This window comes from Hippichthys cyanospilos, chromosome 3 (genome assembly GCF_059441005.1).
Source record: "Hippichthys cyanospilos isolate Australia breed blue-spotted pipefish chromosome 3, RoL_Hcya_1.0, whole genome shotgun sequence".
Lineage (NCBI taxonomy): Eukaryota > Metazoa > Chordata > Actinopteri > Syngnathiformes > Syngnathidae > Hippichthys > Hippichthys cyanospilos.
Window position 1 is genome coordinate 28,733,544 of NC_142371.1, and position 22,492 is coordinate 28,756,035.

At 39.5% G+C, this 22,492-nt stretch overlaps 5 protein-coding genes across 5 annotated transcripts in view; 3 read left to right on the forward strand and 2 right to left on the reverse strand.

Annotated features, from left to right (window-relative positions):
- LOC148426714 (intermediate conductance calcium-activated potassium channel protein 4-like) overlaps positions 1-3,146 on the forward strand; it is a 24,230-nt gene extending 21,084 nt beyond the window's left edge. Inside the window, exon 9 of the mRNA XM_088411525.1 lies at positions 1,018-3,146. Coding sequence (XP_088267651.1) covers positions 1,018-1,021 — 4 coding nt within the window. The 3' untranslated portion in view covers positions 1,022-3,146. The remainder of the gene's footprint in view (positions 1-1,017) is intronic.
- LOC148426715 (uncharacterized) lies at positions 1,422-7,134 on the reverse strand. Its single transcript, XM_088411527.1, has 2 exons — positions 7,061-7,134; positions 1,422-4,753 (listed from the first exon to the last, which is right to left on the reverse strand). Exon 2 carries the CDS (start codon positions 4,625-4,627, stop codon positions 3,155-3,157), a length of 1,473 nt encoding a protein of 490 aa, XP_088267653.1. The 5' UTR covers positions 4,628-4,753; positions 7,061-7,134; the 3' UTR covers positions 1,422-3,154.
- Positions 7,135-7,198: 64 nt separating this feature from the next.
- LOC148426716 (nonsense-mediated mRNA decay factor SMG9-like) lies at positions 7,199-14,154 on the forward strand. The gene is made up of 13 exons (XM_088410733.1): positions 7,199-7,885; positions 7,965-8,039; positions 8,623-8,857; positions 8,936-9,033; positions 9,112-9,224; positions 10,780-10,891; positions 10,972-11,067; positions 11,167-11,252; positions 12,265-12,371; positions 12,465-12,572; positions 12,768-12,893; positions 12,972-13,119; positions 13,654-14,154. The coding sequence occupies exons 1-13, from the start codon at positions 7,739-7,741 to the stop codon at positions 13,730-13,732; spliced, it is 1,530 nt and encodes a 509-aa protein (XP_088266859.1). The 5' UTR covers positions 7,199-7,738; the 3' UTR covers positions 13,733-14,154.
- Positions 14,155-14,634: 480 nt separating this feature from the next.
- On the forward strand, positions 14,635-16,632 carry LOC148426717 (uncharacterized). Its single transcript, XM_088410668.1, has 5 exons — positions 14,635-14,881; positions 14,965-15,084; positions 15,643-15,789; positions 15,933-16,043; positions 16,111-16,632. The coding sequence occupies exons 1-5, from the start codon at positions 14,833-14,835 to the stop codon at positions 16,305-16,307; spliced, it is 624 nt and encodes a 207-aa protein (XP_088266794.1). The 5' UTR covers positions 14,635-14,832; the 3' UTR covers positions 16,308-16,632.
- Positions 16,633-16,919: 287 nt separating this feature from the next.
- LOC148426718 (sialic acid-binding Ig-like lectin 13) lies at positions 16,920-22,281 on the reverse strand. The gene is made up of 12 exons (XM_088410667.1): positions 22,151-22,281; positions 21,756-21,833; positions 21,285-21,677; positions 19,165-19,464; positions 18,875-18,974; positions 18,750-18,782; positions 18,644-18,676; positions 18,537-18,578; positions 18,138-18,173; positions 17,987-18,052; positions 17,400-17,427; positions 16,920-17,320 (listed from the first exon to the last, which is right to left on the reverse strand). Exons 2-12 carry the CDS (start codon positions 21,799-21,801, stop codon positions 17,258-17,260), a joined length of 1,140 nt encoding a protein of 379 aa, XP_088266793.1. The 5' UTR covers positions 21,802-21,833; positions 22,151-22,281; the 3' UTR covers positions 16,920-17,257.
- Positions 22,282-22,492: the final 211 nt, after the last annotated feature.

Genomic DNA, 22,492 nt, shown 5'->3' on the forward strand with positions numbered 1-22,492 from the left:
TCTTGCTCCTCCTCTGACAACAAATTTGCAATGTTACTTTAACATGCAGCCATCACGAGAGCGCTGACACTCTTAACCACAAATGGGCTGTCGTTCAAAACCATTTGTTTCCATATGTTATATGAGTCATAAGGCCAATATTTACATCGTAAATAACGACGTTAACCCGTTTATTTTGAGGCTTGCTTCATCCTCATTGTATAGCAGGTGTACAAAGAAACTGGGAAAAAAGTTTGAAACTTTTCTAAAGTAGAAAAAAAAAAAAAAACAATAAAGCCAGGAATGGCTTTTTGATTATTTTTTTTTTTTTTACAATATGCCATACATCTGCATTAGCTTAAATTTTGCTAGCAAACCAAAGCAAAAAACAAAAAACACAAACATAATGACAGATTATACCTCAAAATTCCCTTAAAGGGATAGTGTGTAAGATTTAGACTGTTTTTCATTACGGACAGCAGGAGGTTCTGCAGGTGCTGCATTTACCATTGTCCGTAGTTATAACAAACATGGCCGCCTCCGGAGAAGTGCCACCTGCCATGTAATATGATTTCATGACAATTAGACATACTGTTGGTCATTAAGAACACATTCCTTTGCAAGTTTTTGAAATGTACAACCATTTAATTTATTCCTTTTTAATGAAAAATGGTCTAAATCTTACGCACTGTCCCTTTAAGTCCGGTCACTTATATCTTAAGGCACCATTGAATAGTCAGTCCGTAGTTGGCTGTAACAACAACAGCATGATTGATTCTGAAGGCCCAAGCTGATTAGATTGGAGGTTGAAATTAGACGTAAATAAATTAATGAATATCCAACACACACAACACATACTGTAAACAGTGTGGTCGCGAGAAGCAGTACAAAATGAAGATGGTAAAACACTGTAAATTTTTAAAAAAAAATTTCCTGAAACAATTAACAAACACCAGAGTTTAAGTTGCGAACAATATGTGTAGGGCCTTGATGGTCCAGACTTAACTCCACTACCATAATGTGATGTTTCCTCTGCAGGTGACACAATCACCGCACACGCTTCAGAAAATCAGCGTTTGTTTAACAAAGCCTACAAAAGAAGGCGGTGATCATCTCCACCTGTGCAGAGCTACTTGCTTCCACTATTTGGAGGAGCGGAACAACCTTCTAAGAGTTCATCTTCAGGCCCGGTTTAGGCTATCCTTTACCAATGACTGAAGAAGAACTCATCGAGACCTTTCTAATCTGCACTGTCAAGCTTCAAGACTTGCTCCGCATTATTAATTTTATTATAGTAAGCCATTATTTAAAGGCTTTTTTTTTTTTTTTGATTGGACTCATTGTGCCTTATTTATTTTAAATTCTTTGGAGAGGTTGTTCAGTTTCTTGAACGATATGCACAAGTCAAAATGTTTCAACAAGACATAACAAAAATGCAGTAATGCATTAGAAGACGCCTTTATTTTAAAAGTGTTAAAACCTCGCCATGTTCATCTCAAACGTAAGACTGTCATAATGGGATGCAGGAGATCGAGTTTGTGTGGGGACATTGACAACAGTGCAGGCTGGCTGCTTCAGTAGCCCAACTGCTCCACCTAGCGGACACTGAGTAGGTCGAATACCTTTGTAATCAAAACATAATTTACATAAAGGATCATCAAACATATGAAAATATAAACCACCCAATATTTGACACACAGTGAACCCCCCATATTCGCTTTCACCTTTCTCATTTTTTTCAGGAATATGTCCTATTGTGCACTAAAAATGTAGTTGCTCTTTTTGTGGTTTTAATGAAGCATCTTTTGTGGTCATGTGTTTTTGGCGGTCCTTAAAATGATTAATAGTTTTAAGGAAACATAAATACATTGAAGCAGTTTATTTTCTCTTAGGTTTGCAAAGTAATCAAAGTTCCAGCTTGGATAATCACAAAGGGTACTTAAGTGTCAAAACTACATCATATGGCAAAATATGATGATCATTTTGGAAGCCTATTGCAAACAAATGACAAATTGTATGCTACCAAACTTAGTCACAAACTAATTTGTCCTCCTTAAAATTGAATGACAGTTTGATGGAATGGACCCGTTTGTATTTGTTGTGTATTAATGCCATTTATCACTTCATGCCGTTTATGTAACATGCTGGTGCACTTTTCATTTGTGTAATGTCAGGCTAATATGGTAGCTACCAATATTGGGATCTTATTTGAGGGTAGCTTCTTTGAATATTTACATAACTTATGAATCCTCATTATGTAATTTATTCATAATTGAATACAACCTAAAAGAATTCTGCTGTGACCAATTTTGAGTGCCACTTACCATTATTGTATTGTCAATTTTTCAATGAAATGAAAAATGTAATTTTCATTCCGCTTTTTGAAACTCTTTCATTCTGACAATGCAGAAAATGCACACAAAAATTGCTTAAAATTCTGTTGCAGATATGGTCTGAAACGTGTCAGAAAAAAAGAAAAGTTAAGAAAGAATTTGAGAATGGAGTTCCAAAGTAATAGCAGATGTTTGCACTCTTGTGATTAACGCAAAGATTATTGGCCTGCATTCGTTGAGGGCTACATAAATCAGAATATTTAAAAATAAGAGCCTAAAGTTTAGATATTTGAATACATTTAAGTTAAACAAGTTTTTTTTTTTGAATAATGGATTATATATGAACGGTTTATTTGATCAATTGAGTCAATTAATTGTTGCTCCATAAGCATTCTTTGCAACTATGTTGTGGCATCTATACTACCGTTGAATTCCTTTTTGCGGGGGCGTTAATTACTTGCACGTTTTCTCAATTGGCGGCAAGGCTGGGTTCCCATCCCTTGTGAATAGTGGGGGTTCACTGTATATTTTCCTAAAACTTATACCTCACTGGAAAGGAAGCACCCTCTGGGGAAACCTCACACTACTGGACAAACTAGCTATAAGGGAAGTATCAACTGGACATAGTTTAATGCATTGATGATCTGAGTAACATTTCTTGTATCTGCTATGTTGTCAAAATAAATTGGAATTTGCACGTCATTAAAACTGTCCAGGACATGCTTGGAATTAAAAGCTGTGTGGGGTGTTGACATGAGTGTTATCGCTAATTATTTCCAAACAAAAGGGCGGTAATACAATAATACATAAGATATTCTTCTTGGGTTTCACACTTGCGCTCGTCATTTACAGACACTTTCAAAATGTTTAGTTTTGATATTGTTTTTAATCTGATGCCATATATAGGCAGATGCCCTATAAAAGAAGTGTCCGCAGCTGCATGCAAGGGGCATCTTGCACTTCCCTTTGCATTTTGTCTTTTTCCATGTCTTTCCCGTCAAATGCTCGGCTAAAAGTCTCGCTCCGGTAAAGGTGTTGCCACAGTTGACGCAAATGTAACTCTTGGCCTCAGCGTGCTGCACGCAGTGCCGCAAAAGGTGCAGTCGGTGCTTGAAGGCCCGGCCGCACTGACACCGGTGTGAGCGGCGGCCCCGGTGGAGGTAGCGATGGCTAATGGCGAGGTAGGGCTGCCGTAGGATAGCGCCGCACTGACGGCAGGTGCGCGGCGCTCCCCCGTTGCGCTTCGGCAGGGGCAACTCTTGGCTTTGATTGTCCAACAAGGCCAGAATGGTGGGACGTGGAGCTGACCCTCCTGGGTTATGGTGGCTTGTCTCAACCTCTGCAGAATAAGAATATGTATGGTCCGTGGGGAGTCGCCCATTAAGGACCTGTTTGGGAATACTCTCTGCGACCATGTTTGACAACTCCTTATTGTCGGTCAAAGCCGGCGATTTCTTGATGATGCACAACTTGGTGCTGACCACTGACGTGTGAACTCGGGTGACGTGGCTAAACAGGGATTTTTCATTGACAAAAAAGGATTTGCATATGGTGCAGGTTTTGGGCATGGATTCGGAGCAGAAGCAGACCAAGCGCAAGCCCGGGTTGGGAGGCGGGTGCTGATGGTGCGGGTTCCACTTACTGAACACTTGACCGCAGCCGTCACAGGAGTACAAGATGGTGCAGTGCTCCTTGAGAGCCGTCTCGTTAGGAAAAAACATCTCGCAGCGGAAGCATTGACATTTTTTACCCACAAGGTTGGTGCAGTGGCGCAGATGCAACTTGATGGACTTGAAGGGGCCTTGCCCACAATTTTTGCACATGGAGTCCTTGCTATCAGGAAAGGCGGCCTTGCCTTGACTGCGACTGTCTGTAAAATCAGCAGACTCCGCCGAGCTTGAATTTGTCTCACCGTCTGATTCTGCGTCACTGAGGTCACTTTGAGGCGCTTTGAAGTCACAGTCACTTTTGTCCTCCGAGACACTGCTTGTTGAATCATCTGTACTCACGTCAGAGTCCAGGGGATTTCCCAATCCGTAGTCCACACTATTTCCAGACGTTCCAGGACTAGTTGCCAGCTCCATGTCTGATGCGAGGTCACTCCTTTCATCCGCAGAGTCCCAGCATTGTTCTTCCGCGTGCTTGTTAAGTTCCCACACGTTACTAAAAGACTGAGAACACTTCCAGCACACAGGCGGACAATGTGCATTGTCCAAGTGTAAGGAGAGTGATGTGATGCGTTGGAAGGTGATCTTGCAGATATGGCACGTGGTTGCGATGCTGTGGCTGGTGTTGCGGGACATCAAGCTGCTCATTCTGAGGAAACATTTACCACACTCCCAGGATTTCGCTTGCCATTGACCGGAAACCTCCTGCGCTTGCGTGACCACATGGCATTCATCACTACTTTGGTCCTCTGACCTAAGTGGTCCAGGGTTAATCTGAAAGCAAAGCATCAAATTGACATTTTTTTTAACTGTCATGAAATACAGTACAGCAAAACTCCTTCCCTTCTTTTACTGATGAGGTGACTGTTGGCTAACATCCTAAATTAACAAAAATGAGAAAACAGTGAAAATACGACTCCAAGAATATTAGCATTAATGAAACAAAAATAAAAAAATAAAATACTGTCACTATGGCTTACATATAAATTAATTACAATTATAGCTGAATTGCACTCTGGATTTGCTTTTCTAAATTAATATCATGCATCCGCATTCTAGGTTCATTTTAAATCAATAAGTAATTATTTTTGTCTTGTTGCATATCTGTAGCTACAGAAGAACCAAGGTCATTCTGACTCTTGACTAACCCTAACCCTTTCTTTAATCTTCCACTCAGCAATTAATCAATAAGTACTTTAAAACATGAGTAAAACTAATATTAAAATGAATAAAAACTAAACTAAAACAAGGCACAACCAAATTGATGATTAATGACAATACAAAAGTGACTTAGTCATAGATGACCGGGAAATTTCCACAGCTTCCTTTCACTATTTTACTCTGTACAAATGAGAGTAATGCAATGAATGCGTAAAAAGTGGTGGGTTTTTTTTCTCCCAAACGCGCCAAAAACACAGTGAGATCGGAGGAGAAAAGTCTGGGGTTTAATGTTTACTTGCTGTTGTTAGTGACTACTAACAGCAGAGATGACTGTGGTCGCAGCAGACCACAGGCTGGATATGAACAATAGATGGACAATAGATGTTTACTTGCTGTTGTTAGTGACTACTAACAGCAGAGATGACTGTGGTCGCAGCAGACCACAGGCTGGATATGAACAATAGATGGACAATGGACTTGTAATGGACTTGTGTCCATTACTTTCAATTAATCAGAAATAAGGACAAGAATAATATAATAGTTAAGTGCACTTTGTTTGTAATACCTAAAGAGCTGTCCACTTTGCAAAATAGCACCAGTAATTTGATGAACCATTTAGAACGGTGCCTTAGTAACCTTAAGTTAGCAAAAACAAAACACACAGATGATTGAGAGTGGGTATAAAACAAAGCAGGCAACATCAGCATGCTCAGGGATGCCACTTCGACCTCAAGAGGAGACTCGTGGTGGAGCATGTTGTACGTAGACGTTATGCTTTCCGCTTTCCACAGTGGATTCACCAGCATTTTAAAACCTTGTCAGCAAGATCCCTGTCCCAACCAGCAATAATGACAAGGATAAAGTAACGCTAATTTTCACTGTACAATTGATATTAATAATAGTCTATAAATAGTTCTGGTCAAATTGTATCAAGATGAAGCAAACCAAAAGTTATGTTAAACAGTACACTAAACACAATAACGATGATGTAGGTTAGCTGCTAACTTTAGCCTCACGAAACCATTTAAATGTTTGTCCTTAACCTAGCTGACTGATCTTAAATTTGAATACTAACACTAAAATTGTGCAGTAAACCAACCTTCCACTTGATGTGTAATGAGCGTAATGGGCTCCATATAGAATGGCAAATCTATATTTCCAGTTATGGTGATGAGAGTAGTATAAAAGTAAAGCAGTAGTAGTGTAATGCATTACATTTCAAATACAGTAATATTGTAATGTAACTAATTACTTTGAAATGACAGTAATAAATAATAAAAAATGCACTACAGTTCTGAAGTAACTAGCACAACACTGCTTATTATTTGTTTAGCCGGCAGGAAACCACGATAACCTGAATGTATTACACAGAACATTTCGATTGTACAGTAAGTTAAACGACGTTGCGTAGTGGCTTATGCATGTGATGCCACTTTAGAAATTGTAATCCCTCTCAGCCACCGTAGCAATGCGAGTCAGGCAACAAAAATTCTAGTTTCGGCATCCTATTGTGTTGAATTATTTGATAACAAATCTTTGTCTTGATAACAAAATTGCAGTGAAAAACGCACACACTGTGATGCTTGCATTTTACACAATGCGCATTTCTTTGAGATAAAAATAAACACGTCTTTATGTAATACTGAGCACAGTATTGCGACAGAAATAATAGTACGTATAACTGTCATTTACAGACAACAGCTAACATAAAACCCCGTTGGAGACAAGTGTATTGGTTGGTTCAAATGTTTCCATTATTGTAGACAACTCGACTCACACTTAGCTAAATAAGGTGCAGCCGGGGAATTTATCTGGAATTAAATGGCGTATGTATCCATTTTGTGCTCGGGACGATTAAATATCTGATGAACGTGCTTCTATGAAGCTACCCACACTAATAAAGGAAAAACACATTCTTACATTTCTTCATTTGATGACAGCGAAGTAGATGACGGCGGCACTCTTACAACCGGAACAATAATGCAGCCGTTTCCTGTTCCCAGAATGCACCGTCACAGACGGTACAAGTTCATTAAGCGAACGAGGCGTTTATAAGACGAATTGACAATGACATGTTAAGAAAAAAAATAATATTCTATTCATATGAATTATATTTTCTGTTGTTCAAGTGAAAATATTACAGTACGAAAACAAATCAAATGTGTCGGAACTACTAGTGTTCCAAACTGTTTCATAACGTCAAGATTCATGGACACATCGGCATTGAACGTCTAAGACAGAAAAATATCAAGAGGCTGGAGATAATTGTGTTTACTAACAAGCAACGCGTTCGATCCAAAGATCTTTACTCCTAAATTAATTTCAAAACCTACATCAGAACGCTGGCATTGTTTGTGTTTATTGACTGGCGCTGTTTTTTTTTTACCCGTATAACATTCCGAGAGACAATCGTGATATGTTATGAATATGTTCGACGAGAATAAGGTTTGTTCTTGTCGATACAATTCGGGGGGACACAAAGTCCTGATTTTGTTTCTGTGTGAATCGGGCAGCGCTTCCTAGTGTCCCAAAAACTGGACATTTCAATCACTGGCTATTTGTATGTAATTATTGATTACCGTGAACTGCGTGACAAACATGTCAGAATCGGGCCACAGCCAGCCTGGCTTATATGGACCGGGACGCAGGAGAAGGCGACGTCGTGGCGAAAGAGACATCGGACCTCCGGGACAAAACCTGTCCGGCCCTAGTCGGGATCGAGAATACCTACCACGGGAACGAAGGGTAACGCTTCACAGAAACACCGATTATTCGGGCGTCCGCTTCACTGCCCTCTTAACTGAAACGATTGATTTATTTTAAGGATGGAAGTGAGGAACCACCAGGTCCCCAGATTCAGAAGACTCCCATCATTCTGGCGAAGCCTCCCGGGGAGAGGGTATTTGAACTATTCACACATTAACTACTTTACCACAAGTATATTTCTCTCTAGTGTCACTTAATATGTCCAAAAAAGTTTTGAAGGCTAAAAATAACTTATCTTTGCACATGCCACGTGTATTAGAATAAAATAGAATGTCTTTTATTGTCATTGTACAGCATGTATAAAACAAAATTGGGAGCGCTTCTTTGATTTGTGCACGTTAAACATGAACAATAAATAGGATGTAGTAGAATGATAGTTTCACAGAGTGCAATCATTATTGGTATTTTCAATATATTTTTGTAAAGGCGCACACATTAAACATTATTTCAATAGATGCCAGAAGGTGCAATTAACGTAACTATCAAATGCAATACTTGTTTTGCTAGTCTAACTTGGCAGTAGTAATCTTTGCTCTGACTCACAATAGCTTGGTCATTAATGTAAAATAATCAAATGAAAAAGTTTTGCAGTACCTTAGCAGGCCCTCTTGTGACAAATTATTCCTGTGCAAATTTACCAGTCGCATTTGTAATCTTAAGATAAATTTTGAATGAATGTTTGAATGTGAGTAATTCTTTTTTGAACACTTTTGAAGGCCAAGCCATTACAGAACGCACCTGTCAGCAGCGCTCCAGTTCTTGACAAGCCAATCATGCTCATGAAGGCTCGGGATGACACAGGAAAGACAGCACCTCCTCCAGAACCGATACCTCAGACTTCAGGTACTGGGCCCTCCAAGGTGGAGAGGGAAGGCCAACGACCAACCCAGCCCGTTTACCAGATCCAGAACCGAGGAATGAGTGCCTCTGCAACAAGCAGCGCTGTAGATCGTGAGTTAAAATTGATTTCACTTTAAAAATACAGAGAAAATTTTTAAATGAATCAATAATGTATTCATTTGAATGCAGCCTTGGTTGGCCAGTCTAAACTTATCCCGCCAGAGAAGATGAAGCACAGCATCAAGCTAGTGGACGAGCAGATGAACTGGTGTGACAGTGCCATGGAGGTGAAGTCAGTGCATAGACTTGCCTTTCATGCTTAAGCTTTCAGTAGTTTATACAGTATGTTGTATACTGTTCTGCAGTACTTACGAGACCAAACTGATATGCTGGTGGTTGGCGTCATTGGCCTGCAGGGAACTGGAAAATCGACTGTCATGTCTCTGCTATCTGCAAACACGCCTGAAGAAGACCAAAGGTAAAGAACACACATCATAAGTGATGCTTGATGATATTCATGTTTGGTCAGGACACGCCAAGGTTGGGCTGGAAACAGAAGAAAAATGAAATCACTTAACTTTAATTCCTATGTTGGTTCCACCACATGGATGTGACCTGCAATCAGCAGTGTGTGACCTGACAGTTTTATGCAGTGGATGTCAGTAAATAGCTTTAATTGTAAAAACAGTGGCATCAAATCCAGCCATCAAAAGACAACATAAACAACTAGTTTGCCTAAGGAACAAAGCACGTTAGGGTTAGAAAAACTAGTTGCCATCATTATCATTTTTTTTTCTTTAGGGCTTAAAGAGTGAAGAGAAACTTAAATTTGAGATTAAGTTTGTTGATATAAAATATTAATTATTTGTGAATTAAAGTGGTGAATGACAGAGGTTGGAACTTTTTTAACATTTCCTCCTGGGACCCAGTCACCTAGCCCATTTATTTATGTCCACTGTTGTGTCCAGTTTGTCTCAGCAAAGCATAATTAATTGTATCCCACCCAAACACACAATCAAATGATATAACCCCAAATCAAATGTCCACTACCGTGGACACAAATAAGCTAGGTTTCAGGAAGTTATGGAAAAATACATGTGACTCCGTTACACTTTTGGCATGCGGGTCCACTTTTTTAACACACAGGGACATTGTAGCTATCCATCCAGCCATCAATCCATTCATTATCTGGAGCCACTTATCCTCACTAGGGTCGCTGGCTCGCTGGTGGCTATCCCAGCAGTCAGGCGTGGGACACCCTGGACTGTTTGGTAGCCAATCGCAGGACACACAGCGACAAAATACCATTCGAGCACCAAACTACACCTAAGGACAATCTAGTATGTCCATTGCACCTGCCATGCATGTTTTTGGAATGTGGGAGGAAGCCGGAGTGCTCGGAGAAAACCCACGCGGGCTCGGGAAGAACAAGTAAACTCCAGACAGGAAGGCGGGAGCGAGCTGGATTTGAACTTGGGGCTCTGAACTGTAAGGCAAACATGCCAACCATTCTTCCACCAAGCCGCGCGTTGTAGCTATCCGGCCATTATCGAAAGTGGCTTATCCTCACTCGGTTCACTGGCTTGCTGGTGCTTACCCCGGTTAGTTGCAGGGTAACCTCTGTAGTGCTGATAAAGAGCAATTTTTTATGACAGTGCATTCATGCAAGAAATAAAACATTTCAAACCTGGGTGTGGGTTTCTTTAAATGTAGACAAACAAACTCAGCCGTATAAGTGAGAGTTTCCCAGGTGAGATCAGTGGCAAAGGGTTTCAAATTGCAAATTTGGCACCATGCCCTCTTCCTGTCACCACAGGATTAAAAGCTTTCCCACACACCAGCCTTCAATTACCATTCAAGTGAAGTGAAAAAAAATAAGCACATTTATTTTTAGTCAGATATTTCAATAATGGCGATAGAAAATGCATGGTTGTTTTTTTTTTTAGGTTTCACACCGGCAAAATGTTTTTCATTGAATGCAAAGCTTATTGAACATTGATGCTTGGGAATAACCTGGTTGTTTGTGTGCACAGGGGTTACGTATTCAGAGCCCAAACTCAAGAAATTAAGGAGCGAGGAGGAAACCAGAGCACGGGAATTGACTTCTTCATCACGCAGGAGAGGATTATCTTCTTGGACACCCAGGTGGGAATCAAAATAATGGAAGGATAGTATTATCTGGTTTAGTGTGACAAGCTTTGAAAAAGAATGTTTAATTTCTGCAGCCAATGCTCAGTCCCTCTATCCTGGACCACCTCATCAACAACGATCGCAAGTTGCCCCCGGAATACAATCTGCCTTACACATATGTGGAGATGCAGGTTAGAGGCCACCCAATGCTAAAAATATTAGCTGTGAATGGAGACAATGAGGTCATTCTGAATTAACAAGAGAACTTCCTCCCGTTAACCTCTGTACAGTCTCTTCAGATTGCCTCCTTCCTGTTTACGGTGTGCCATGTGGTCATTGTGGTTCAAGACTGGTTCACTGACTTAAACCTCTACAGGTGGGCACTTGTTTATTCCAGACGTGTCTGTGTTTAAAAAGAAAATAAAGTGAATAGACAGGGAGACAATAACTCCAAACCTACCAAGTCTCCCCTCAGGAATGTTGGGCATCTTTTCCTGTACAGTGATAGGATATTTGTCTTCTGCTCTTTCATAACTTCAGTAATGTTGATCTAAAGGAAGGCACGTGGACAAATCCAGGCTTGTTGAGAACAATTTGCATTGCATCAATTTGTGCTATTATTAATGCAATTATCTACTGAGAATTCCCGTGTAGAGAGATTATGCCAGCTAGAAGGATTAGTATTACAATAATAAGCTTCTTGAAGCTTGAACTAGAGTATTATATGCCGGTATGTTAAAATTGAGTGGCAGAGCCTTGGATTTGACACCTGTGCTGTCAGTGTGGACTGCTCATAAGAACAATGACCACTGTCACGTTGCAAATGTACAAAACAAGAAATCAATGCTGTTAAGACAAAACACTATCCAACTTGCAACTGTGCTGCTTGAATCAATTAAAAATCAGTATTTCTCTAATAACATGATCAAAATGTAACATCATGTAAAGTACATTATACTTACCAGAGATGATTTTTTAAATGAACCCATTCCTTCTGTTTGCATATTGCTGCAGTCGTGTTGTGTTAGTCAGACTTGGCTCGCTCTAACCAATCAAACAGTGACCTGAAAAACGCCAAATTTGATCAGATCGTATCAGATTAAAGAAACTGTCGCATTTATAACATAGGTTAAATTTCAGTTTTACAGATTCTGAAAGGTGACATGGCATCACACAGAGGCCACAGTCTGATTGGACTAAAGATGTTATGAAATGGAGTGAATACACGATTAGGAATAAATGAATAATTTCTATTTCATAGAACACACATTTCAGTTTTGTTTACAAATGTAGGTCAACGCATCTAATACTCATGGCGGCAGGGAAGTTGTTGCTGGCTCTAACATCACTCTTAAAAATATAAGCATACGCCGTCTTTTTTGTGTTAGGTTTCTTCAAACGGCTGAAATGCTGAAACCTTCCACGCCGTCTGCAAGCCACGACAGCTCGGGCTCATCTGGCAGTGAGGACGGCGCTGAGTACTATCCGCATATAGGTGGGACTTGCTTACTTATGTGCCCACCACCTATACAATAGCATTTAATTTAATTAAAAAAAAAAAAAAAACTTGCACTACTTTTGCTTCCAGTGTTCCTCCAGAATAAGAGCAGGCGCGAGGACTTCTGCCCGAGGAATCTAAAGGACATGCATTTGGTGGTGGACAAATTAATGGCACACTCTCACCTCAAATATAAAGGTATGTTAACTTCCCTTTTTATATTTACTGTGCTTTGTCAAAGCTTACTTTTAGTACAAGAAGAACAAATGCAAAAGTGGGGAAATAAATGGATAGATAGCTGAATAGTGCAACCTCGAGGGCATTCCACACAAGAGATGCTACTGTATGAGTTTTGATCATGGGCAAGTGCCGCCTCATGTAACATGTTTTAAGGTTCACTTTCCATGCTGGACTGCAATATTTTTCCTGGCCTGAGCCAGAACTACATGACAACTGAAGTCAACATGTTCCTGCTGCCCATGCAGGACACTGACGGAGAGGATAACCTCACTAAAACAGGTCAGAAAAAATAAAGGTGGCTGTCTTCTTAAGAACTCAGCTTTCTGTGTGTGTAGCTCATCAATGTGCTTTGTTTAGGTTCCACAATGACATATCCCCTCTTCTCCTTGCTCCCGGGTTACAAGGGACACCCTTCCTTTGCCACCATGGTCTCCAAGCTGCGCAGCCAAATAATGGCCATGCCCCGTTGTCAGCTGTCACATACCATCCTCACTGAAAAAAACTGGTGTGTAAACCCTGTTACATGTATTATGAGACATTTGTGAATCACACACATACAAAACCAATTCATTGCTGTTGCACATTAGGTAATCTGTTGCCCATGCTACCTTTCTCGCCAGTTATTCTCCATCTGTGCTCGTTGAGTTTTTTGACCAAGTGTCGGCATTTGAAACAGGACTCTAATTTTGGCAAAAATGTCTCACAGTTTTGGTCCGCTTGAAAAAATTGGTGGATATTTTTATTGAAATTTGTCAGCCAATTGGAGAAGAGGGTTCCCTGAGTAGAAAACAAAATTGAGGAAGTGTGAAGAACATTGAGGAATGAAGACGTTATTCCGGTTTACTCTTTGAAGGTGTTTATTGACCAGATTTGCATTAGGTAATATCTTGCAATTTATTCTTTATTCTTTATTCTTTATTCTTCCCCACACACTTTCTCCAGAATGATTCATTTGATTTTCAGAATTCTTTTTGAGTTGTATTCAGGTTCAAGAGGCCTTATTTACATGTTAACCGATTCTCATTTTTCGTCTCTTCAGGTTTCACTATGCCGCTCGAATCTGGGATGGCGTCAAAAAATCCTCCGCTCTCTCCGAATACAGCCGCTTGGTGGGCTAGAATGGAAATCCCGACGCTTTTCCAAAGCAGTGGGCCACAGAAGTCGGCAGAAACAGGATGCACGACTTTTGAGATGTTTGCAGCCCTGAGGCAAGAAAAGATGTGCTGCCGATGGCTAAAGATGACAGCACCCAGGAATGTGGACCGTTTGGAGCTCCTTGTCACGTTACCTGAACTGTATCTTCTTTCCCAGGGGAATCAGTGAAGTTTAGCAGTGGGAGCTGCACCCTGCACCGCACTGGTGGGAAAGTGGGAAAAGCAGTTTTGTGGACATGCCTCCACACGATGAAATGTTCGTTACTGACCCATAGGACAGTGTGGCTGCACTGTTGTGCTTGAACAGCCTGAGCAAGTCTTTTCTGATATCAAAGGAAAAGCTTTTCATGAATGTGATGTTTGAATAAAGTTGGAACGTCGCTCAACTCAACTCAAATGTATTTATGTTTAAAAAATACTTTGCTACAACAAAGTACCGTGCATAAGCTTATACATCGATTATGTATCAGCTTCTTTCACATTAGTGTACAGGAGGTGAATTTTTATTGCTTATTTTGCACAGTCTGCATGTGCAACGTTGTAGTCGCCACTGCAAAATATATTTGTGGTGGGTTGCTGAAATGTTATTAAACTTCAAGATCATTGTGAAGTGATAATGGCATTAAAGAAAAAAAAATGTGGCTCAAAAACTGCCCGGCACATTTCACTAGTTTTGTTTTCATGTGATTCTGTGCCAGTTCATCGCGGAATCAGCTGAATATTTTAACATTTTTTAAGATGGTTATTGTAGCATATGGTATATGAATTTTGAGGGCTTTGATGCATGACCAAAAATGACACTTAAATGGATCTTGTTTTCTGTAGGTTAGTTTAGAAAGACGACAAAAAAATCAGGCTGCGAATGATTGCGTACCAATACATGTGCAATAGAGCATAGCGGGCATTTTTAGCATGGGAATGTTTCCTGGTGGGTTTTAAATTGTTTTTCAAGTAAAGAGAAGCATGGATGGGAGTGGCTGTAACTGAAACCCTCCTTCTGGAAGAGGATGACTACATAAAGGCGAAACAAATCCAATGAAAATTCACTTGCATGCCATTGAACAATGCATCACCTGCTGCTGCTGCTCCTTGGGATTTTACTCCTTCCTAAAGGCAAGTTTTTGTTTGTATGTGTGTGCGTTTGCCAACCTACTACAGATATTGAGTTTTTTTTTTCTTTTTTTTCTGTTGCCCAGCCTACACGTTGACGTGTTATGAGTGTGCGGCTGGAAGCTCAGCCACCTGCATGGAGACCAGAAAAGAATGTCCCCCACTGGCAACACAGTGTAGTGCACTCCGAATTATTATGTTTTCAGGTATGTGAGTTAGTGGTCTAAACACACTGACCTTGTTGTTGCTAACATGCAGCTTAGCTCTTAGGTTTACTCATGGCATGTCTGTAAAGTGAGACTATTACATTTGTAATGTATTTTTATCATTGGTCAGGTGGAAACTAAATCCTGGTTTGTGTTTGTTGACCTGATATGGTAATTGCTAGCATGCTAATGCTACTCGCAATGCCTAACCGTTTAGCTCTGGCACATTTTTGTAAGTGTAAAAGTTAATCAATTATAACATTTATTTCCACTCATTTCACTCACATCCATCCCAAGTAAACTTGTAAAAAGAACTACCTAAATAAACAAATACATGGATATCATTTAAAAATGGGGGAAGATTATCCAATAGAATGATTATTAGGATAATCAATTACGAAAAATTGATATTGACTGCTCCGTGTGACATTCGAGTCATTTTGGTTGTTTCTATAATCAAGATGTGACAGTAGTGGTATTCAGAGACGTACAGCTCAACAGACACGACCTGCCAATGGCTTTTGATGAAATTCTAAAGGCTTGTGCTACTTGGTGTAGGCGAGTCCGTTATTGCAGACATCAATGGGAAAAGCTGCAGCTTCACTGAACATTGTGCACAAGCCTCCGTCAATTTTGGAGTGAGCAGGACTGTACTCACCAACCAGTGCTGCACCACAGACCTGTGTAACAGCCTTCCCGCACCAGGTCATGCATTTGCATACACCAGATTTTTTCTTACTCTTTATTTAACATCTCTCAACACCTTTCAGTTGTGAGATGAAAATGTCAAGTGAGAACGACCAAACTGTCAGTGAGTCAAAGCGCAACTGGAATATTTTATTTTACAGATTACAGCAAGAGCAGGCCCAGTGGGAGAAAATGCTTCACCTGCAATGGGCGACAGTGCACTGCAACTGTGGAATGTCAAGGCAACGAGTACCACTGCATCTCAACCACAGGTAACCCACCTGTGCAACTCCCCAAAATATGACACAGGACACTCACAAGTCCGACTTTGTCTCTCAGTGGACATCAAGGGCCAAAAGACGACCATGAAGGGCTGTGCCTCCAAGCAGATGTGCACCAAGACGGAAGAACTGGAAGGTCTCATTGGAACCCAAATCAGCTGCTGCGAAGGCGACTACTGCAACAGCGGCAGTAGACCAAGAGCAGGCTTCCTGCTTTTAGTAGCGTCACTGCTCTCTTTGATGATGTGGCCTTAAAACTTTGGGCCTGTCCTGTTTAACTACAGTATAAGCTTTTCTACCATGCCGCTGTTAAGTTTCAAGTTGTAGAAACCAGGCCATATATAAGTAAAGTACTTTTTTTTTTCTAGAAATTAAGCCATGCTAAAAACTGTTCACCAGCCACCAGTGTTGCACCACCGACATGTGCAACAGCCTTCCCGCACCTGCTTGCACATTTCTGATACTTACCGGAGCTTTTTTTCGCCTTAGTACAATATTGCATAATTCAGATGCCAGATTGGGGAATGTGCTGCGTGACTTTAAAGGGAAATAAAAATGAATGGCCATCTTTTTCTCAGAATCTTGAAATAAGTGTCAGGTGTGAGAACTGAAGGGAAAGTGGGAGGTGTCCTTATTTTGGTGTATGCATGTGATGGAGATAGTGTTGTGATCGTCCCCTCACCACACACGTCCTTTCAATTGTGGAGTGAAAAAGGAAACTTGCACAACTCAAAAATTGTTAGGTCCAATTCAGGATTAACCTAAAATGTAAATGCATTTGACTTTAAGCTTTTCAGTGTACTTATACAACTGCTAGAATTTTAATCTTGCATGTTGAACTTGAAGAAATTCTCAATCGGGAAGAGAGTCATTTCCATAAGTAGTGAAATACATACTGTACTGTTGTAATGCTTTTGTTAGTTTTCTATTGCAATTCAAGCACATGTTTTCTAGATGTCCCACATTATTTTCTCTTATGAGGTTTACGTAATCAAAACACTCAATCCATCTGCTCCTGGCCCTTTTGTCAAATTCTAGAACCCTTTGCGGCCTTCGAGTCAAAAGGTTTGCCCACCCCTGGCTGAGGTCGTTGTTCTCGAATACACATTATAACATGCCAAAAATTTAATAGCTTTGCATATATTTCAATTGATGAAAACAGCAATGTCACTGGAATGTAAATACACGTTTATGAGCTTTAAACTTCAGAAGTTCCTGTACATGTTGAGCTCTCCTGTGTTCTCGTAATCGTCAGCATCGGAAACATCCTGTGAAAGGTCAAAAGATGCTCCCGTCAAAAAGGAGAGTCTTTAAGGCTTGTGGAATTATTGGGAGTAAGGCTCTTACTGGTTTGTTCTTGCAAGTTCTGGGCTGGCTGTTAGTCAACATCGAAAAGATGAAAAGAAAAAGAACATTAGAAACAATTACTATCACTCTTTTAAGTGAGCGTTTAGGTCGCCACCAGAAAAAAAAAAATAAATACAAACTAAGTCATAATTTTTAAAAAAAAATGTTGGAATATTCCAGATAGAACATATGTTTTAAATTACAATTATTATTATAATTAGTATTATTATTTTACATTTCTAACTCATAAATTCCAACTTAATCCTCGAAAATTTGTTGTTTTAACCTTGGTGCACAAAAATTTTGACTTGGACAACTTTATTATAGAAAAGCCTGTATGAAGTGTATTTTTTCATTTATTTTTTTGTAGTACTGTGACAGCAAGCTTACGCCATACTATTCCAGCATCATCCGCACAACAAATGCAGCTAGTTTTGTATTATTGATTGTTGATTATTATTACATTTTTCCTACTTTTTTGATGGAATATTACTGGGAAAAAGATTCATTTCACTCCCTCTCCTTGAATAATTCACTTTTCTCATTCTTTTCCACCTAGCCTAAAAACTGCGTCTGCAAGTTGATACCTTTTTGGAGATGGCAGACGAGGTTTCCAGAACTTCTGTCCAGCTCCAGGTGTGAAAGTATTTGGCCTGTTTGGATCACATTCACAATATGTTACATTTAAGGTTGAACCCATTTTTTTCATATACCTTTCTTTGCTTTTAAGTCACTTACGAATGATTCATTTGCATCATGTTCTCTCTCAGCCTCCTGCAATACAACATGTAGTGAATAATAACAGAGCATTTTAATTGAATTCAAATTAAAGCTAAAAGAAATGTAATTGAACGGATTAAAGTTCCATTGTAAACCAGCTCACAGCTGAACTGGTACACCTGCAAATTCAGAAGTCAGAAAAAAAAAACAGCCGCAAATGGACCAGCAGTTTGGAAGAGAGAACAGAAACTATTCAAATGAGGCATACCTATAAATAAAAATAAATAAATAGCTGAACTTCCTTTCTGCACAGTAGGGATTGTACACAAGAATGCCCCGTGGTTTATACGTGAAAGCTTAATATTAAAGCTTAATATTGTGTGTTTGTGCATGTGTGTGTGCGTGCATGCGGCTTGCCTTTGGTTAGCTCGGCCAAGCTCCAAATGATTAGCTTGGGTCCTGCAAATAGGATAAATTATGTTAAATGTAAATAGACAACGGACAACGAAGATAAAGTCTCTCACCTGCGAGACAATCTTGAAAGCCTGTACCGTTTGCTAGATGACAGAAACATTTGAAATTTTCAAAATTGTAATGCAGAGCTACTAATGGGTTCTCATCAGCACTCACCTGTATTGCTCTTGGAGTTCTGTAATGCGCTTCCTTGAAAAGAAAGCACGCACACTTTGCTGACAAGCACAAAAGCTAAAAATGATAACACTCTATTCCTTAAAAATGTTTCTAAAATGTCTTACTTGTATTTTTTTACTATTACAATGAATAGTCCTCCAAAAAGTGCAATGATCCCAACTGTTACTACAGTCGGAATGATGATGTGGTCATATTTTTTGGTGCCTGAAAACATAAGCTTTGCTCAGAACAATCTGCATACTATTTATACTTAAAATATGTTTTAACCAAATTTATGCAAATGATTGACGTTTTCATGATAAAGTAGTAATTTTTTTACATCCACCATATCAAAATAAAACTGCAGACAAACCAATTACTTGTAATATTTCGAAGAAGACATGAAATAACTCACGTTTGACAAAAAGAGTGAACTTGTCAGAGGATGACCTCCCTCCGTAAAAGGTGGCCTCGCAAGTGACTTCATCGTGGTCGTCCTTTGCATTGGGAATGATGATGAGAATGGACTGAACCTCCCAAAAACCGGGGTGAATTTCTTTGATGATCGTCGTGGTGACGTCATGTTGGTTATCCCTGCTCCACTTCAGTGAGGGCGTGTGGGTGGGGCAAGTGTAAGTCACTGAGCAGATGATGGTGTAGGGACGTCCTTCATATGGGATGTTGGCATGGGTCAATGTGGGTTTGGGAGGGTCAGCTACATGAGAAAAAAAATCAGTTATAAAAAAAGCATAATTGTACAGTATATTGACGTGATGTGGGACGGGCATTTGACTACACTCGCTTTGATCGACTGAGGTATCTTAACCATCGATTAAAGCTAACATGAAGTCAAAACGATGGCCCGAACGATTAATCATCCAGCCGATTACATCAGCCAATCATGGCCCTTCAAATATTCACGCAAATGCCTGCTAATTACCGAATATTTTAACAGGAGTTTTGTGCAAGTAACCGAAGTGTCATTTTTTTCTTAAACATATATCCATATTAAAATTATGTATATTTAAAATATATGTCATAAAATTTGTTGTGGACCTGTCTTTTAAAACACAGCACATTTTCTCCTTCACCATCAATAATTAGGTGACCAATACAAGAAAATTGTGCAAAGAATTGAACTGGATGTCACTACTTTACACACAACATAACACCACTGTTTGACAAAAAAAATTATAAATAACATAATTTAAATTAAGCAAGCAGCAAAATCCACCAGTTTTCCTCCTTATCACATTTTGTAATTTCCTGCCACTTGCTGTCGAGTGAAAATGACATCACCTGTTTTGTGTTGTGGGTCATGTGTCATTCATAAGTTGTGCTGGATTGATTGTTCCCAGATACTTGAGCAACTGTGATTTCCTTGTCTTTCAACAGCATGTGGCAAAATGGCCACCCCTTGAGATGGATAGAAGTAAAGTTTCCACCACACTGGTGAATCAGGTACTGTTATTTACTTGCGGATAAAAGCAACATGTTTTTTTTACTAGTTATGGTTATTGCACCGTATTTTTTCCTTTCTAAATTTGAGGGGTTTATTCCGCTTAAATGAATATGATATTCCATCCATCCATTTTCTTAGCTACTTGTCCACTCGGGGTTTGCAGGCATGCTGGTGCCTATCTCAGCTGTCTTTGTGCAGTAGATTGCCAGCCGATTGCAGGGCACACGGATGAAGGATCACTCTCACAAACAGACCTAAGGGCAATATGGCGTGTCCAATATACCTACCATGCATGTTTTTGTGAGTGTGGGAAGAAAACATAGTACTGTACCTGGAGAAAACTCACACAGAAACAGGGGAGAACACACAAAATCTACACAAGAAGCCCGAATCCTATACTGTATTTTATATTCCATAGCAGTGTTGTGAGTAATGCATTACAAAAGTCATGTAATTACTGTAATGCATTTCTTTTTGCTGTAACGCGGTAGAGTAATTTTTTTACACACAGAAGCAGTAATATTGCACTCATGACAAAAAGAGAGTAACACAATGCATTACAATGCATTTTTTGCCGGAAAGTGGTGGGTTTTTTCCCCCCAAACTTGCCAAAAACTCCGTAAACATAGTAACGTCTAGTTAGCGAAAAGAAAACACAGGGTTGCGCTCTCTCGCTGAGGGATGCCACTTTCACCTCAAGAGGTTAGGTGATTTGTTAGGAGATATGCTTCCACAGTGGATTCACCAGTATTTGGAAACCTTGTCAGCAAGATTCCTGTTGCAACTAGCAATAATGACAAGGTAAGCTAACGCAAATTTTAGAATATCGAATTCATATTTCCAGCTATGGTGGTGAGAGTAATATAAATATAATGCATTAGTAGTGTGATGCATTACATTTCAAATACAGTAATCTTGTAATGTAACTAATTACTTTGAAATGACAGGAATGAGTCGTAAATAACGCATTACAGTTTTGAAATAACTTGCCCCACACTGTTCCATAGAACGGAATTAGAATTCTCGATTTATACCCATCGGTAATAAAGATCTAGAAATCCTCGCTGACTTACGTAACATTTTCAACTTGACGCAATCTTCAACAAAGGAGAATTTGTCAGCATTGTATGCATCATTTTCTACTGGCGCCAATTCAATGCGGAAACAGAAAGGCCCATTGTCATAATCCTTAATTTGAGTAATCTCCAAACTGCAGTTCCCTTGGCCCAAATGCCCCAACAATCGAGTGCGACCCCGAAAGCTCGTCAGGACGTTTGTGTCATCCTGATGGTATATACGATGATCACGTTTGTCTTGCTGATGCCAGATTCCTCTGAGCCTGGAACTGGGGAGTTCCTCTTTCGGGTGGCTGAACGAGCAAGGAAACACAACACAGGAAGTTACCAGGGCGTCAATGCGCTCGACAACCCTGGCCTCCCATTCACCACTGTAAGCATTAGGGCAGGCTGAAAGAGAAATGTTGAAAATGATCTTGATAGCTCTCACAGGTAAAATACTGAATATAATGGAGAAGACACCGTTACCTGCTATCAGCGCACACAACACAACCAGCCTTTTTTTGATATTCATACTTTTATGATTTTATTCAGCTGCAACAGTTTCTGCAAAAAATAAACACATTATCACATTCGAAATATTTGGTTTGCAATATACGCTTCTTAAGAGTAGTAGTATTTTTTTATTGCACTCATATGACAATTATTATTATTATTATTATTTTTAATAATGATAAAAATGTCAATGACATTCTGCTTCAGCGATTTCAACCTGAACAATTTTCTTGCTGTCCCTTTCATTTTAAACATCTAGCAACGACTTAACATTTACTGTACATATTTATTTGACTAGAAACTGTAATGACTAAAAAATGAGACGCATGCAAGTTTTTTAAATGTGAGAGAAAATTTTGCTTTCCTACCTGCTGGAGGCTTCAGTTTAGATGACGAATCAATTGGAAGTGGCAAAAAAAAAAAAAAAAACTTTTTTTCCTTTAAATAGAATTGTGCTATTTTCTTTCAGACAAACTGATCATATGAGCTACAGGAGAAAACCCCCAGACTGTTTCTATGTAAAGAAGAGTTTCATCATATAAAAAAAATGCAGCCAGAACTAATGATGCAAATAAGTAGGTGGTGTCAATAATTGGCCAAAGGTCATACACATTTTCATTTTAGTACAGCATACATGTAATTTAAGCAACAGTGTCTCCATTAGATTAAAATTTCCCCCTAATTTATTTTTTTTAATTCATCCGTGGTCA

What these genes read in the sequence shown, in the direction of transcription:
- LOC148426715 (XM_088411527.1), bottom strand. Translation starts at nt 4,627, where the DNA reads ATGAGCAGCTTGATGTCCCGCAACACCAGCCACAGCATCGCAACCACG.
- LOC148426716 (XM_088410733.1), top strand. Translation starts at nt 7,739, where the DNA reads ATGTCAGAATCGGGCCACAGCCAGCCTGGCTTATATGGACCGGGACGC. An exon ending in TTATCTTCTTGGACACCCAG is followed by an intron (nt 10,892 to 10,971) that starts GTGGGAATCAAA and finishes TAATTTCTGCAG; the next exon opens with CCAATGCTCAGTCCCTCTAT. An exon ending in ACTGACTTAAACCTCTACAG is followed by an intron (nt 11,253 to 12,264) that starts GTGGGCACTTGT and finishes TTTTTGTGTTAG; the next exon opens with GTTTCTTCAAACGGCTGAAA.
- LOC148426717 (XM_088410668.1), top strand. Translation starts at nt 14,833, where the DNA reads ATGCATCACCTGCTGCTGCTGCTCCTTGGGATTTTACTCCTTCCTAAA. An exon ending in GATTTTACTCCTTCCTAAAG is followed by an intron (nt 14,882 to 14,964) that starts GCAAGTTTTTGT and finishes TCTGTTGCCCAG; the next exon opens with CCTACACGTTGACGTGTTAT. An exon ending in CCGAATTATTATGTTTTCAG is followed by an intron (nt 15,085 to 15,642) that starts GTATGTGAGTTA and finishes TACTTGGTGTAG; the next exon opens with GCGAGTCCGTTATTGCAGAC.
- LOC148426718 (XM_088410667.1), bottom strand. Translation starts at nt 21,801, where the DNA reads ATGAATATCAAAAAAAGGCTGGTTGTGTTGTGTGCGCTGATAGCAG. An exon ending in GTAATAGTAAAAAAATACAA is followed by an intron (nt 18,783 to 18,874) that starts GTAAGACATTTT and finishes TTTCTTTTCAAG; the next exon opens with GAAGCGCATTACAGAACTCC. An exon ending in GAACTCCAAGAGCAATACAG is followed by an intron (nt 18,677 to 18,749) that starts GTGAGTGCTGAT and finishes TCTGTCATCTAG; the next exon opens with CAAACGGTACAGGCTTTCAA.